The 14,175-nt window shown below is 41.8% G+C and overlaps 2 protein-coding genes across 2 annotated transcripts in view; both read left to right on the top strand.

The window, feature by feature from the left end:
* The window catches only part of dner (delta/notch-like EGF repeat containing), a 77,699-nt gene extending 75,811 nt beyond the window's left edge, over window positions 1-1,888 (top strand). Inside the window, exon 13 of the mRNA XM_084950830.1 lies at window positions 542-1,888. Coding sequence (XP_084806956.1) covers window positions 542-653 — 112 coding nt within the window. The 3' untranslated portion in view covers window positions 654-1,888. The remainder of the gene's footprint in view (window positions 1-541) is intronic.
* A 3,559-nt stretch (window positions 1,889-5,447) lies between these two features.
* pid1 (phosphotyrosine interaction domain containing 1) overlaps window positions 5,448-14,175 on the top strand; it is a 33,370-nt gene continuing 24,642 nt past the window's right edge. Inside the window, exon 1 of the mRNA XM_084950831.1 lies at window positions 5,448-5,629. Coding sequence (XP_084806957.1) covers window positions 5,600-5,629 — 30 coding nt within the window. The 5' untranslated portion in view covers window positions 5,448-5,599. The remainder of the gene's footprint in view (window positions 5,630-14,175) is intronic.

Here is a 14,175-nt window from a genome sequence, read left to right as displayed (position 1 = left end):
GGCAACACAACTTTTTGATGCGTTGTCGCCGTGTTTGTATATCTCAGAATCCAGAAGAAACGGGTTCGGTAACCTTCATAACATTTTTTCTCGATTGCTGCTGCCAAGGTCAGGAGTGATCTGTCAAAGCCATTTTACCGGTCACCAGCAACTCTGTGACAGCACTTAATCTGAAATTCTGCTCTGCACACTGTGCATGTTCAGTTTAGGACACAGTGACATTTAACAGGCAGGCAGAGTCTAACTGAAGACAGCACCGAGTTGACTTTTAGGATTTTTTAATTAAAGCTAGAGCATCTTGGATTCTTCCACTTGTGCTTTTTTAAAAACATTTTTCAGTATTATCTGTCTTTTGTTTGTCTTTCTTGAACAATAATTAACTAACTCTTTAAAGTAGGGTGGGTAGTCAGGATGTTTTGTACTTTTTTTTGGTACTTTTTCTGGGTTATTCCCTCCTCCAGCTTTAAAAGCACTTGTCATTCTCTCAAAACACCTTCTTACGCTGCAATATTTGATAAACATTCGGCTTTTTTTAAATTAGATTTGGGAAAAAGTCCAGACCTGCGATGTATGACGCCACCCCCATCGCCTATGAAGACTACAGTCCTGATGACAAGCCACTGGTTACCCTCATCAAGACAAAGGATTTGTAAAACACGACTGCGTTTCACCATTACAGGCTGTACACACACACACACACACACACACACACACACACACACACACACGCACATATACATAATGCCAGTACAAATCTAAAATAAGAGCAAAAGAAAACTGAATGTAAAGTGGAAAAAGAAAATAATGCAAAACATAGACTGTAGATTAAAAAGAGCAAATCTGGAATTTGATACATCTATTTTCCTGTCCAAGTTCACAATAAGGCTTTATTGTAGCGTAAGAGCATTCTTTGCATCACTTAAGTTATTAATGATGACAGGCAACACTACCAGTAATCTCTGCTGTACAATAGAGTGATGACTTTAGTCTGCACCAGACTGTCTGTCTGCAGGTGGGGCCAGCATCCCGGGAGCCCACATTTCTAAGCGTAAACTTAGCAGACAGCGCTGACAACAGTCCTTACAGGTGTTGTAGAAATAGGTGCACTTGTCACTGTATCTTTTTCTATATTAAAAAACATGAAAGAATCTGCAGTAGGTTGCCTTACTTTGTGCATGGTTAGATTTGATGTTCTCTCTGCAAATATTTTAAAACCTTTGTACTCAGTTGTTGGTTGTTCTTTTCTTCCCATTGCACTTGTATTTCTCTCTGTCAAGATTGTGCCAAATGTTTTCTTTAGGGAATTTTGTGGTTAGTAGATAAAATACATAAATGTATAAAATACTAGTCACAGCCTTTCCCCCTCCCCCCCTTTATATTATATTGTCCTGTTCTTTACATGCAAGTTTCTAAGTGGTGTTTGAATAGTACAGAAAGTCGGTTTGCTGGAGTACTGTGACCCTACCATCCTACTGTATGTTTTTAAGTGATATTTAGGATAATAGGTAGGTATACTTCTCACTGCACAGAAACATAGTTGATTCTACTCAGTGTACCTGTTCCTCCCAGTGTACAAATTCACCTCTAGTGTTGGCAGCATCGATTAGTTTCTGGATGTGAGTTTCTTTGCTAGAGTGGCCTCTTGTTGGCTTTAGTTTGGAGAAGACGGAGGAGATGTTATCTAGTCCAGAATATATGTGCTTCTGTGTTCTGCCAGTGGAAAACTTTCTGTCTGTGCAGCTCTGTTGTTCCTCTCGAGGCCTAGCAATGTTTTACCAATAGGCTCAGCTAATCCTACCATTTTTTTCTCTCGTTTTAAACCGCAGCAACATGATAAACTATTATCTCTGTTGAATTATGTAAACAATAAAGATTCAAGTGAACATAAGCGACTTCTTTATGTGTGACTCATGTGTACTGTACCACATGCATCATATTTGGGGCAGGATACTTGTTTGAAAGCGTTTGATTTATTAACCTTTATTTAACCAGGACGTCCCACTGAGATCAAGTCTCTTCTCTCTAAAGGAGGCCTGGCAGTGAAAACTCAAGCAATACTGAAAATGAAAGAAATATAACAAAAAAATGGGAATTATGTGCAGCAATTTATTAAAACATGTGCAAGCCTGACCTTTCTCAGTAGTCTTCAGGAATAGTTCTCCAGGCTTCTCGACGGACATTCAAAGCTCTTCTTCGGATGTCGACTGTCTTTTGTTTTGTTCTCAGTCAACATGATCTCGCATGATCTCAATTGAGGGGAGGCCAGTCCATGACTGATAGAGTTCTGCTGTGTGGTTTTTCTACCCAGGTATGCTTTTACTGAATTTGCAGTGTTTTACTATCACTGTCATACTGAAAAATTAAGATGTTGCCGATCAAATGCTTTCCAGATGGTATTGCATGGTGGCTCAAAATCTGATGGTATTTGTCTGCATTCATAATTCCATCAAATGTAAAAGTTTTAGGCCTGCCACTTCTACTTTTGTCCTTCACTCACCCAGTTTCCTCTTTTTTTTGCATACACTGCACACCATGCTGAGATATACCAAGTTTTTACCTGATAACTCATTGGGAACCATCTTGTTGGTGCGAGAATACAAATTAATGAATGTCAAAACTGTAATATTTCTGGCATTTTTAAAAATAGATTCGGTTAAATGATGGGGTAAGAAACAGGGTACTAGTAACAAAGTTTTTTGTTACGTGTAAACACAATGCTGGTTGATCACTTGAGCTAGGTGCCTTTTTTAAATGCTTGAATGATTCATAGGTCACAGTTTAGTGCAAGTACACCAAACAAACAGTTAAAATTGTTTTAAAAAACATCCAACCTTAAAGAGAAACTTTGAAAGACCTTCAGAAAGCCTGGAGAACTTTTGTTCAAGACAACATTGAAACATTAATAGAAAGTCTGGATCCTTGGAAGCAAAATATCTAGAAATAAGCACTGGCTCAACATTTTTGCACAGTACCATAGGTTTCGAAAAGGGAACTCTGCAGGACACTTCTCATTAAAGAGGGAGAGAGATTTTGGGCCCTCTACACAAACACCCTGAGTTTGATTTTGAAACCAGTCAGCCTTAGGATCAAATCCAGCGATAATAACTTTGCTCACCTGCAAATCACGATCAAGTGAATCAAAACGCCTTAAACAGATCCACCGACGAGGAAGTGTAATGCTGTCTTCTGTCCAGGGCACCTATGAACCTATGAGCTCATTTGTCACAGCTGTAGCAGCAGTAATGGTACTGTGCCCTTTTCTACAGGCAGTGTAAAGATTTATTATCAGATTGAAAAAGTGTTGTGCTACTCGTACCAGTGCTATACCTGAGGCCTGAGGCGCTTTAGAACTCATACCAAAACAATACTGAGAAACACAAACATGGTTTTCTACCAAATAGCGTTCTATACATACAAAAAGGACTTAGTTTATGTTTTTTAACAGAGCACCTCCAGTTCATCAGTTTGCATCTCGCCCAAACACAACATAAAAAAGGTGGCAGCGTCAGAATTTTGAGGTGTGATTACTGAGCGAGCGATGCTGCTGCTGTTCTGCTAATAATCCAGCTATGACGGGCGGACACATGGAGCTACAACGACTAAACTGTTTTCTGAAAACGTGGATTCTAGCTATTTACAGCGTCTGTTTTTCTGTTCCCAAGGTCATACCCACCAGACTGAACCGTAAGCCGTGCGACAGACCTTTTATGGAGTGTTGGTAATGCGAACACCCTCAGTGACCTCAGGCTTTATCCAGATGTTTCCCCGTGTAAACATCTCTAAATACAGACTGCGACTGCGGAGTCATGTCGTTCCTCACACCTACGTAGATTGTGTGTGTCGACCCACATACACACACACATTGCAGGAGGACCAGATGCGATTGCTGGCTCTTGTCTTTTCCTGCAGTCTGTTTCCGAGACTTTGTGAGGTTGACCTCTGCCCTTTGAGCGGTTTGGAGGGTCAGGCTGTTTCGCATGGCATCGTCTACTGCTAAAAGTTTCATTTTAACACGACAGCAGATTAAAAATTATCCAACTTTTGGCGGCAGTAAAATGAATTGATCAATTTTCGAGAAAATAACAGATGATGTTTTTCACGAATATCTCTTCCAGACTGAGCTCGTAGAGTAACAAGGTCATTCCGAGCCGATACAGTCAGCCTTTGTTTTTTAGGCGCTTAAGGAGATCAAAATGTGTGGGCAGCATAACATTCTTTGTCCTTAGCTGCCTTTGTTCAACTTGGGATTTATGAGACCGGAAGACTTAAACTAACCACGTTTTCATTGCTGCTAGCCGCTGAAATAATGCTGTTTTTGTTGGGTTTACATAACGTTTCTTTTGATTTGACTGCATTCTTCCACTTCTGGCTGTTTTGGTCCAGATGACTAATCTTCGAAGGCCTTTAATTCATTTTTGTAATGAGGCTAAATTTCATTATGGGCGCCTTTTGATGTTCGTGTTGCTTCACAGAGCTGGGTGGAAAAAATAGGGCCTTGGAAAAAGGATGTATGTGGAAATGGGAAATGCAGGACTTTGGGAGTATAGAATTTACTTCACTGAGGCCTGCAGTGACGGGATCTCCAAGAAGAACCTTGATGTTGCACAATGAACCAAAGAAAATGGACCTGGAGATCAGGAAACCAGAGTGATTATAGTTCCAGAGTCAGTTTAGTCAGTTTAGCTTCTATTGCCTAAAAATGTTTCGTTTTGACTGAATTTTTATTAGTTTCAGTCTTTTTAATTATTACTGTAAGAAGGGAATATGTCAGAAGCGAGATTTAGGATAATACAAGTACTACAATAAAACATACATCTTTTTGAAAGCAGTTAAGTCACAGTCTTGTCTCAATAAATACATCCATCAGTGCCTCGTCAGGTAAGCTGTAATAAATGTTATGTAAATGTAAATAAACTAACAGGTGCTAAAGGGTGTTTCTTCTATATTTTTATTTTAGTTTTCCAAGTTCACAAAATGTATTCGGTTATCTTTTCCTCACAAAAGTCTAGTTTTTAATTTTATTTGAGTTATTTGAGTTTATTTAGCTTTAATTTATAGTTTCATTTTAGTTAACTACAATAACCTTGCATGAAACCAGATTAATAAACTGGAAGATGCTCCAAATGGAAGAGGAGAATCCAGGGACGAATAGTGTATAATCTGATATGTGCAATATTAATATTTAAGGTGATGGATTTTTCAAAGGAAATTACGAAGTGAGAAGTGTTAAAATGCGTATAAAAGAAACAAACAAACAAAAAAAACAAGCTAAAGCAGCATTTATACTCTCAGATTAAACCAACAAAAAGTCCCCCTAAGAATCAGGCTGCAGATTTAAAGCATCAGCTTAACCGTATTGATCCTCGATTTCCCACCGCACCTGAAAGCAGCACGAAGCGCCCCATCGTGGATAGCAGGTACCTCCACCTGGTGGCCACTGCGTTAACTACAGCCAGGCGGAGCAACCTATCCTTCATTATCGACCAGTCCAGAGAGAAGGAGGACGGAGAGGCGAGCAGTGAAGGCGAACAGATGTGAGCCGGACTACGGGAGGAGAACAAGCTGTAGTAAGAGACGGAGAACATCTGATTCTGCGAACATGTGGCAACCCGCGTCGGAGCGACTGCAGGTAAGGATGTGAGCGGCTTATGGTCGGTGGGGTGGCAGAAATAAACGGCTCACAGCAGCTACCGAGACCCGCCGTGCTGGTGCCGTGTGCGTGTGTGTCTGCAGCCCAGGCAGAAACGCTCCGTTACAGATGTTCCCTGTGCGCCTTGACGCTTCACCGGGGTGCCAGCAGACTTCAGAAAATGACAGAGACGAGCGTTAAAGCGAGCATTTTTTCTGCTCCTGTCTCTGTGTGGTTACCTTTTGCTGCTACGTTTCACGTTACGCAAGCCAGTGGGGTGGCTGGGAATGGGGGGGGGGGGGGGGGGGAGCAGCGTGCAACAATTTGTGTCTCCACTGCATTCCTGTGCAAACCCACCGCTGGAGAGCCTTTTTTTTACCCCCTCCGTATAAAGTCACAGACACGCACTTTGCAGCTGTGTTTGAAATATCCACACGTTGGCCCAGAGGCCAGCTCGATCCAAAATCCATCTTCATTGAGCGCAGGCCTCCTCATCCTCCTGCTGTTGTCACTTTTTTCCGTTCATGCTGCCACATCAGGATGCTTACCCTCTGTCTGAAAGCATCCCGTGATCTGTTAGGGTGTAAAAAAAAAAGCGACGTGGTTAATGACACGTAGTGTGATATCCACGGGTAAGTCGTGCACCGACCCTGGTTTCACGTCTCCTGCAGACGTAATGTTCTCCAGATGTGTGCCTGTGGACTGCCTGCCAAGTGAACTTGCACAATCCCCTCTCCTGCCCAGGCGTCAAGAAGATGGAATCACGAATTATTAAAACCGGTTCCGGTGTTTGTAGGGAGTCAGATGTGGGCGCTGTAAATTATCCCCTTAACACACATCTGCCCTCTAGGTGATCCAAACAGGCTGCAGCAGGACGCGGTTTATAAACTCCTATTGATCGGGGCTCGCTGAGCACACTGCGCTGTGGCTTTCGGATAAACTCAGATGTGGTCATGCTCAACAAGTGTCGTAAAGTCAATCTCATACTTTCCATGGCTGGTTGCTCCAGTACGTTTTGGTAGTGTTGCAGCAAGTGAATCATCATTCAGGTCCCTGCCAAACGCAGTGAAAAGAGGGAAAAAAAACAAAAAAAAACGGCCACATCAACAGCCAGGATTACAACCAGCAGGTTGTAATCCTTTTAGGTCAAGTTATTTTGTTCATTAATTTCTCAAACTGCTGGCCTACTCCTGGTTTATAGAGTAGAGTGGGCCCCTCCTCAGTTTGGATTCATGGGACAGACACCCTTTAGGCTTAAAGCTCTCCTTTTTGACCGTGAATCCTCCCGTAGTTATGCATTTCTTCTTCTCTTGTCTCTTTTCAGTCCATGTTTGTTTATACACCACTTTGCATTTAATCATTAGCGATCATTAAGCTCTAGTTCGCTCTCCTCTAGTGTGTCTTTTGTCCAGTCTTCCTCTCTCTGCTCACTCCTCTTTCCCCTCACCCCCAGCAGATGGCCACTCCTCCCTGAGCCTGGTTCTGCTGGAAGTTTCTTCCTGTTAAAAGGGAGTTCTTTCCTCCCACTGTCTCCAAGTGCTTGCTCATGGGGGTGGGGGGATTGGATAAGGCTTACAAGATCCCCAGTCATTTTATGAGATGTTGTATAGGGGGAAATAAAAAGAAGAGCGCTTCAATTTGCAGTGTATTGTTGTTGTGTTGGGAAGTGTGTTTTATCAGTTATATTATATGGGGTAAAATATACTCGATGTCAGTGATAGCATTATAAAGTGTTCTAGTGCTAAAACTCTCCATGTCTACTATATCAGGGCTCGCAAAATTTCAAAATCCCTGGTAGCCCTTCGGGCAGGGACTCTTCAGTTTTTGGTAGCCCAAAATAAATTTAAGTAGCCCGAATAAAAAAGAGAGCAATTTTTTGATTGATGTTTTGTTTCCTTTACAATATTATACATTAAAGTATAATATTGTAACGGAAACAAAACATTAATCAAAAAATTGTTGAAACACAAATTACAACATTGTATAAAAATTACAATCATCAACTCAAATACTTGGTTCTAATTGAACAGAAATTTCTATGAACTTGTAAGAACTGTGTAGGACATGAATCAGTCTGTGTCAGATCCTGAATTTGAAATTTCCACTGAAGTCACGGGTAAGAGGCAAGTGGAACCAAGATCTAGGCCATTTGCTTTTTGAAGTTTGCAAAGACTGCTAAATTTTGCCAGTGGTAGTTCACTCTTTGCAACATAGTACGCTGTTCTAAACAGATTTTTCAGGTTTATTTTTAGTATGTTATTTGCAATTGGTGTTTGTTCTGGGAAAGATATTGCAGACTGAGCAATAATGCATTTCTTGCATTTCTCATGGGTTCTAATGGGGTCTTTCTTAAAATTACTGGTCCCAGTAACAAAGGCGCTTGTCGACTCAGAAATCGAGGGAAAACCAACAACACACCCGGCAGAACATTATGTTATTTACACGGGTGCACATAAGTGGTCCGCATGTGCGCATTTGCTGTCAAAATAAAAGACGCGCACCAGATAAGAAGTTGCAACGCGTGTTTGCGTCCATATAAAATGCACTGTTTTTGTCCGCTAGAGTGGGATTTTCACGGCACATTCCGCACCACATCTCTGTGCGTTCATCATTTGTTTGAAGCCAGCTCACCTCCTGCAACTACTTTTCCGAGAATACGCGCTTCTTTTGTGGTTCGGACTCCTTCTGACATTTCTTTGGAGGTGGAGGAACACCAAAGTAATTTCTTAAAGGAGCTTACTTCTTCGACATCTTTAAGAGTTCTAAACAAATGTCTGTCCTCCTCCAGAAAATCTTATGTACGCAAACACGCGTTGCAACTTCTTATCTTGTGCGCCTTTTTTTATTTTGACAGCTAATGCACCTGCGGACCACTTATGTGCACCCCTGTTTATTATTTAGCTTGTCATATTGCAGCCACAGAAATTCTTTTGTCCATGAAACCATAAAGCTGCACTTTATTTTTTGCCTTATAGTCTGATTTGTCATAACTTTTCCGTTTTGTGGTAACCTTTTCTTTGGCTGTCACTTCTTCACCCTGACCTGTCTTATTTGGCTCAGCAGAACTAAAATATATATCCTGCTGCTTTTACACAGGCACTCACTTAACGCTCAGCGATTCTCTGCGCGATCAACCTCTCACATGTTTAAGCTTGCTGCGGGAGATTTCACTTGTCATGTTTGCATAGTAAGCTAACGATTGATAAGACGATGTCAGAGGAATTGGTGCGCAAATTATCGTCACTCACCAATCAGTACTGTCGCTCTCTATACACAGTTCGCGCGATTGCAAAGTGAAAGCAAAAAAAACAAGCAAATTCAAACGAAATTTCCGAAAGAATGCAAAAGCATTGATATATATTTTCCCTTCCTACGATAGCCCGATGGGCAGGGCAGAGATAGATTTTGGTAGCCCGACTGGAAAAATCGCTAGCCCCGGGACGTCGGGCTAGCGATTTTGCGAGCCCTGTATATGGTCAAAAGTACTGGTTCAGCAACAGGTTACACCTGCAGAAACTGCTTGGCCTTGGAAACCCATGCCATGAAGCTCCCACTGCACCGTTTTCGAGCTGATGTTACTGAGCCAGACCCCCAGGGTTATGTAGTTCCTATGTAGGAACTGTAATTACAAATGGGAAATGGAAAATCAGATAAATCCAACTTGGAGCCTTTTAATGTGAAAGTGGCTGTGCTGTAGGCAAGTACAGAGGCCTCATGCCAGCTAACCGAGCCTTGTTTTCTGGGAAATGTAGAATCCAGGGATGTAATACTGAACTGCTTCAGGGAGCAGGTGTAATTAAGGAAATCTTAACTTTGATAACCTGGGCTTAGTCCACATCAGCTTACCGCCTGGAAACCAGCTGTGGCTGGATGCTGATAAAAGAGTAAGGCATGTCTGAAAACTATCAAACACTCCACGTTTCAGTTGACGACTTTATGAGGAGACTATTGTTGAGCACAGCAGCCAGGCTGTTCTCTCCTTATGCTAAATAGCAGAAACCTTGCTGTGTATATTAATAAAAAAAAGATATAAAAAAATAATGAATGACCCATACACCAAAAAGTGGTTACTGAACGATAGCAAATACCCACCCATTGCCTGCTTTGTTACCATAGCAACACCATCCTGTAGGCTGGTATCCTTCAGCGCTTTTGAGTCGGGCATGGTGGGGTTTGTAGAGTTTAATGTCTCTCTTAGCTGATTTACCGTTGCTTATTATGTCCTGTTTTGTTGTTTTTGTTATTCACATCTGTCCATATTATTCGCACTTGTGCCGTCCTCTGTTGCCATAGCAACGTCTGATGTCTTGCTGCATTTTTTTTTTTACGTCTTGCGCCCAGTCGAGAAGAGGAAAAGGGAGAAAAAGAGATGCATTTATGCGTGAGGTTGAAGAGATACGGGGTCGTGTTGCCACGCTGTGTGCTGATGCTGCATCATGCCTCCCTGTTTTTGTCTCTGTTTGCCCTTTCTACCCCTCGCTGACCACATCCCTCGGTCATTTTCGACGGGCCCTTCCTCCCCAGCCAGAGGCCATGTTGGTTCATCGACAGATTGCACAATATGCAGTGGGCTGGGAACAGCTATGCGTGTGGATGTACACTCATATGCAGCTTAGGAGGCAGGTTACAAAGCTGTACACATGCACAGCAGCATGCTTCCTTTGTGAAAATCCCTAAGCCTTCCAGACGCGCTGTTTTCCGCTGTCAGCAGCTCTTTCTTTAGCCACGGTTTCAACTTTTGACGCTTTCAAACTTCAGCGTGTGCGACTCTGACAAACAGGGCCGAGCAGACGCAAAGATTTTGACCTGACAGTGCAACAGACTGAGGTCAAAAAGAGTCAGAGTCATCCTCTGCATGTCTGTCTCTTTGTCTGAGGTTGCTTTGTAGCCACAGTTAAGTTATAGTTGATGGCACAAGGAGACTGCCGAAAAATTCCCCATAATCCCCAAAACCATTTTGTTATCCAGCAGACATTTCCTCAGTGTGCACATTTCGCCTATTTGTGCTTTTTTTGTTTAAAGATTTTAAATCCAATAGAGTTGAATACTTTGTACTGGTCAAAGTGCATTTGTCGCACTGTGTTTAATGATTCTTTACTTTTACTCATATTTTTGTCTGTTTGAATGCTAACAGACTAGATTAGTAGTTCCCAACATATTTCAGGTGGCGTGCCTGTTTTTAGACCTCTCACATGAACATCTTAATCAGGACAAAATAATGTTCAAATATAGTAATTTGAAGTTGTGTTAATGGGATCTGGGCTGTTTTTAACAGTAATTTACTTTTAGCTTAGCAGTTGTTAGCCATGTTTGGCTAACTGCTTAAAACAACCATAAATGCTAGCTTACCATTTCATTCACCTGCTATTTTTTGCTGTTGCTCCTGTTAACAAACATCATTAGCTTTATTAGCCACGCTTAGCTGTTTATTGAGGTTTTGCACATACATGATCACTTTAACCACCTGACATTAACTTGTCTACCATTTTAGATATGTGACCGTCATGGTGACAGTGTAGGGCCCAATCAAGGACCTAGTCACACAGGCCTAGAGACCAGTCTGTGGCTGGTTGCGACTGGTTGCTGGAGGTTGATGGCAGAACCAGGGAAAATTATTGCTAAAGCGCCCAGTTACACAGGCATACAGACCTGACATCATGTGAGAACAGTTTGCCTTTACATTTAGCAAGTCATTTTAACAGCACAGGGATGTTAAATGCGTAGCCGGGCCCTTCTGTGTAAAGTTCTGTGTATGTTCTCCCTGAGCCTGTGTGGGTTCTCTCTGTGTAATTTGGCTTCGTCCCACAGTCCAAAGACATACATATTAACGGTAATTTATACTTTGGCAATGAATTTAGTTAGAGCCTAAGTTGTAGTTTATGCAAGTGGCCGATGTGGGAATTTATGCCTGTGGGGGCTGTGTCGATGGCGGTGTGTAGCTACATTTCCAAGTGGGTGCATGGCAGGTTATGGTGGAGGGAGTCAGAAGGCTGTGCTCTTACAATGTGCCTGTGTTGTGGATTTATCACAGTGGAATAAAACCTCTGTTAGGGTGTTCTGGTGATTCTCACTTGGCTGTGGGTGTGAATGTGAGCTATTGCTTTTCTCTCCCCAGCTCCCTCTCTACCCCCTGGCTACAGTAGAAGTGCTCCCCTGCCAAGTTGTCATTTCTGGCCTTTCTTTTACTTTCTATGTCTCGTTTCACCTGGAAGTAGATCTCCATAGGATTAGGCCTTGAAATGATGTTAAACCAAGACAATAAATATGTATTTTATATAAGCTCCACAGCGATAGAGGTGAAAAAATTCTGGATGAATTTCTTGATGTCATTAAACTTGTCAAGTTAGCAAGTGTTTTTGAAACAATCTCATTGTTAATGATCTGCTGAATTTCTGTTACATGTATCTGTTACTATGTTTTAGAATTTTATTAAAAAAATAATGAGAAAGTGAACTGATGATAATCAAGTGCATCCCTACGTATTGCTTTAAATAAATAAATAAAAAGCATTGGGTCAGCAGTGTCTGAGTCTGCTTATTAGCTTTAGCTTGCATGAACCAAAGATGTAGTGCATACATGTAATATACAGCTCTGTAACGGCTATTGTGACTTATCAAAAGGCAGTTAGCGCCCGTGATGGTTGACCTGTAGCCGAACAACGCACCATGCAGGTATTCTTGGCAGCGAGGAGTGTTTTTTATCATTAGCACGTCCCGTTTATGTCCTCTGGCTCTAGACTCTTTAAGATGTCGCAGTGGGTTCGCTGTTTATGTCAAACAGTCGTTGATGTTTTTACTGCCAGCCAGAGAGTCTCCTTCAGGCCTTGAGGTTAGAGTGCTATAATGCCCACTTCCTCCTACAGAAGTAACAGACCAATCGCAACCTTCCGATCACTGACTTTCTCCCTCCTACACGCCTCGGCGCTCCAATCGTGATTGAGAAAAACAGGTTTTCGTCCATGTGCAGACCTCCCACAGTCTACTCGAGGTTGAGCTCATTCGGGCAAATTTCCTCTCATAAACTGCCCCAGGATCAGTGGAGGAGGCTGTAAACACACAGAGAGACAGTTTTTTAATTCTTACCATGCAGGAACTGGAGAAACGCATCCTACGTTTGGCTTTAGGAAGTAACCGCCACATGCTGGCCTACCTGTAGACCACAGTCCTTTAATAGGTTTACTGGGAAGGATGTGTTTGTGTGTATAAAAGGTGTCTGAGGGACAAACAGGGGCTGGATGGAGGTGGTTTCCAACTCAAGAGCTGCTTAAGGTATAAGCTGCAAGGTTTAAGTGTTTGTGAAAGACTCGCTTAATTGGCTGAGCCTGTTTTGGGAGCAAATTCATTTAATGTGCAACTTTAGCTCATTTCCTGTCTGCTCACAAGAGAAAGACATTTATATAGGTTTTTGTCTCACACTGACAAAATATTTCTGTATGGAATATAGTTTTTGGGGGGTTTCATGTTACTGTGGTAGTTGAAGTTACTGTGTTACTGTTACTGTGTAGGTGAAGGTCTTTCTATGTCTTTCGTGACGAAAAGAAAGAATGAAAGAGAGAGACAAGAAAGTGCCAAGAGCCAAATCAGGGATAGCATAGAGCATAGGTGTCAAACTCTGGCCCGCGGGCCAAATTTGGCCCGCAGCCTAATTACATTTGGCCCGCAAAGCCATACCAAATTACTATTAGAGCTGGCCTACTGGTACTATACAGCTAATATATATATTGTTTAGTATTGAGCTTTGCTTGTTACATATTCAGTTTTCCAGCAAAACTTATTTGAGTCCATAAGAAAAGATTCATTCTTATATCTGGAGGAAGATTGTTTTTTCAATAAATATTAATGTTAGCCCGCGACTTTGTTCCAGTTTTGAATTTTGGCCCACTGTGTATTTGAGTTTGACACCCCTGGCATAGAGGATAGTTCCTGCTGGAAAAGTTGTAAAGGTGTTTTGAATCTATTTGGATGTTTTCTTTCAAACTTTGTGTCACAAATGATTCTGTCATCAGGAAAAGCACCTGTTAGTCTTGAGAACACGCTGTTTTTGCCTCACCTGGCTCCCGGTCGATATACGTAGAGTAGGACTAGGTACTGAAACCCAGTAAAATTGGTAGGATTAAGAAATACGATTTATTATTGGTACTTAAAGGTCATTTTCTCACATTTTATCTGACCAGATTTCATCATTTTTTGATATTCCTTATCCAAAATAAAGTTCTCGCTGGGCTTTGTGAAGATGGTGTCGAGAATTAAATGCTCCGAAGTGTGGTTCCATTTTGTTAGAGTCAGTGCTGACAGTGCTCATTGCCACAAATGCAACAAGTCTTTGGCTTGTAAAGGTGGAAACACGAGAAATCTAGCTCGTAGTTCATCTGTCATTGCTCTACGTCTGTTATGCTAGCAGCGCGGAACACACACGTAAGCGTCGTAGTTCTTTTTTTCTCAAATATGAATGTTGGTTAATGATTAAAAGTGAATGTTAGCAAGATGACTGTTACCGGTGAGTGTATTCAGTCTGAATACATGGTTTAAATGTCCCAGTTCCAGCTT

The sequence above is a fragment of the Perissodus microlepis genome, chromosome 14 (genome assembly GCF_051167445.1).
Source record: "Perissodus microlepis isolate ML-2025 ecotype Zambia chromosome 14, ASM5116744v1, whole genome shotgun sequence".
Classification (NCBI taxonomy): Eukaryota; Metazoa; Chordata; class Actinopteri; order Cichliformes; family Cichlidae; genus Perissodus; species Perissodus microlepis.
The sequence above is the reverse complement of the archived record's forward strand: the minus strand, read 5'-3'. Positions and strand labels throughout refer to the sequence as shown.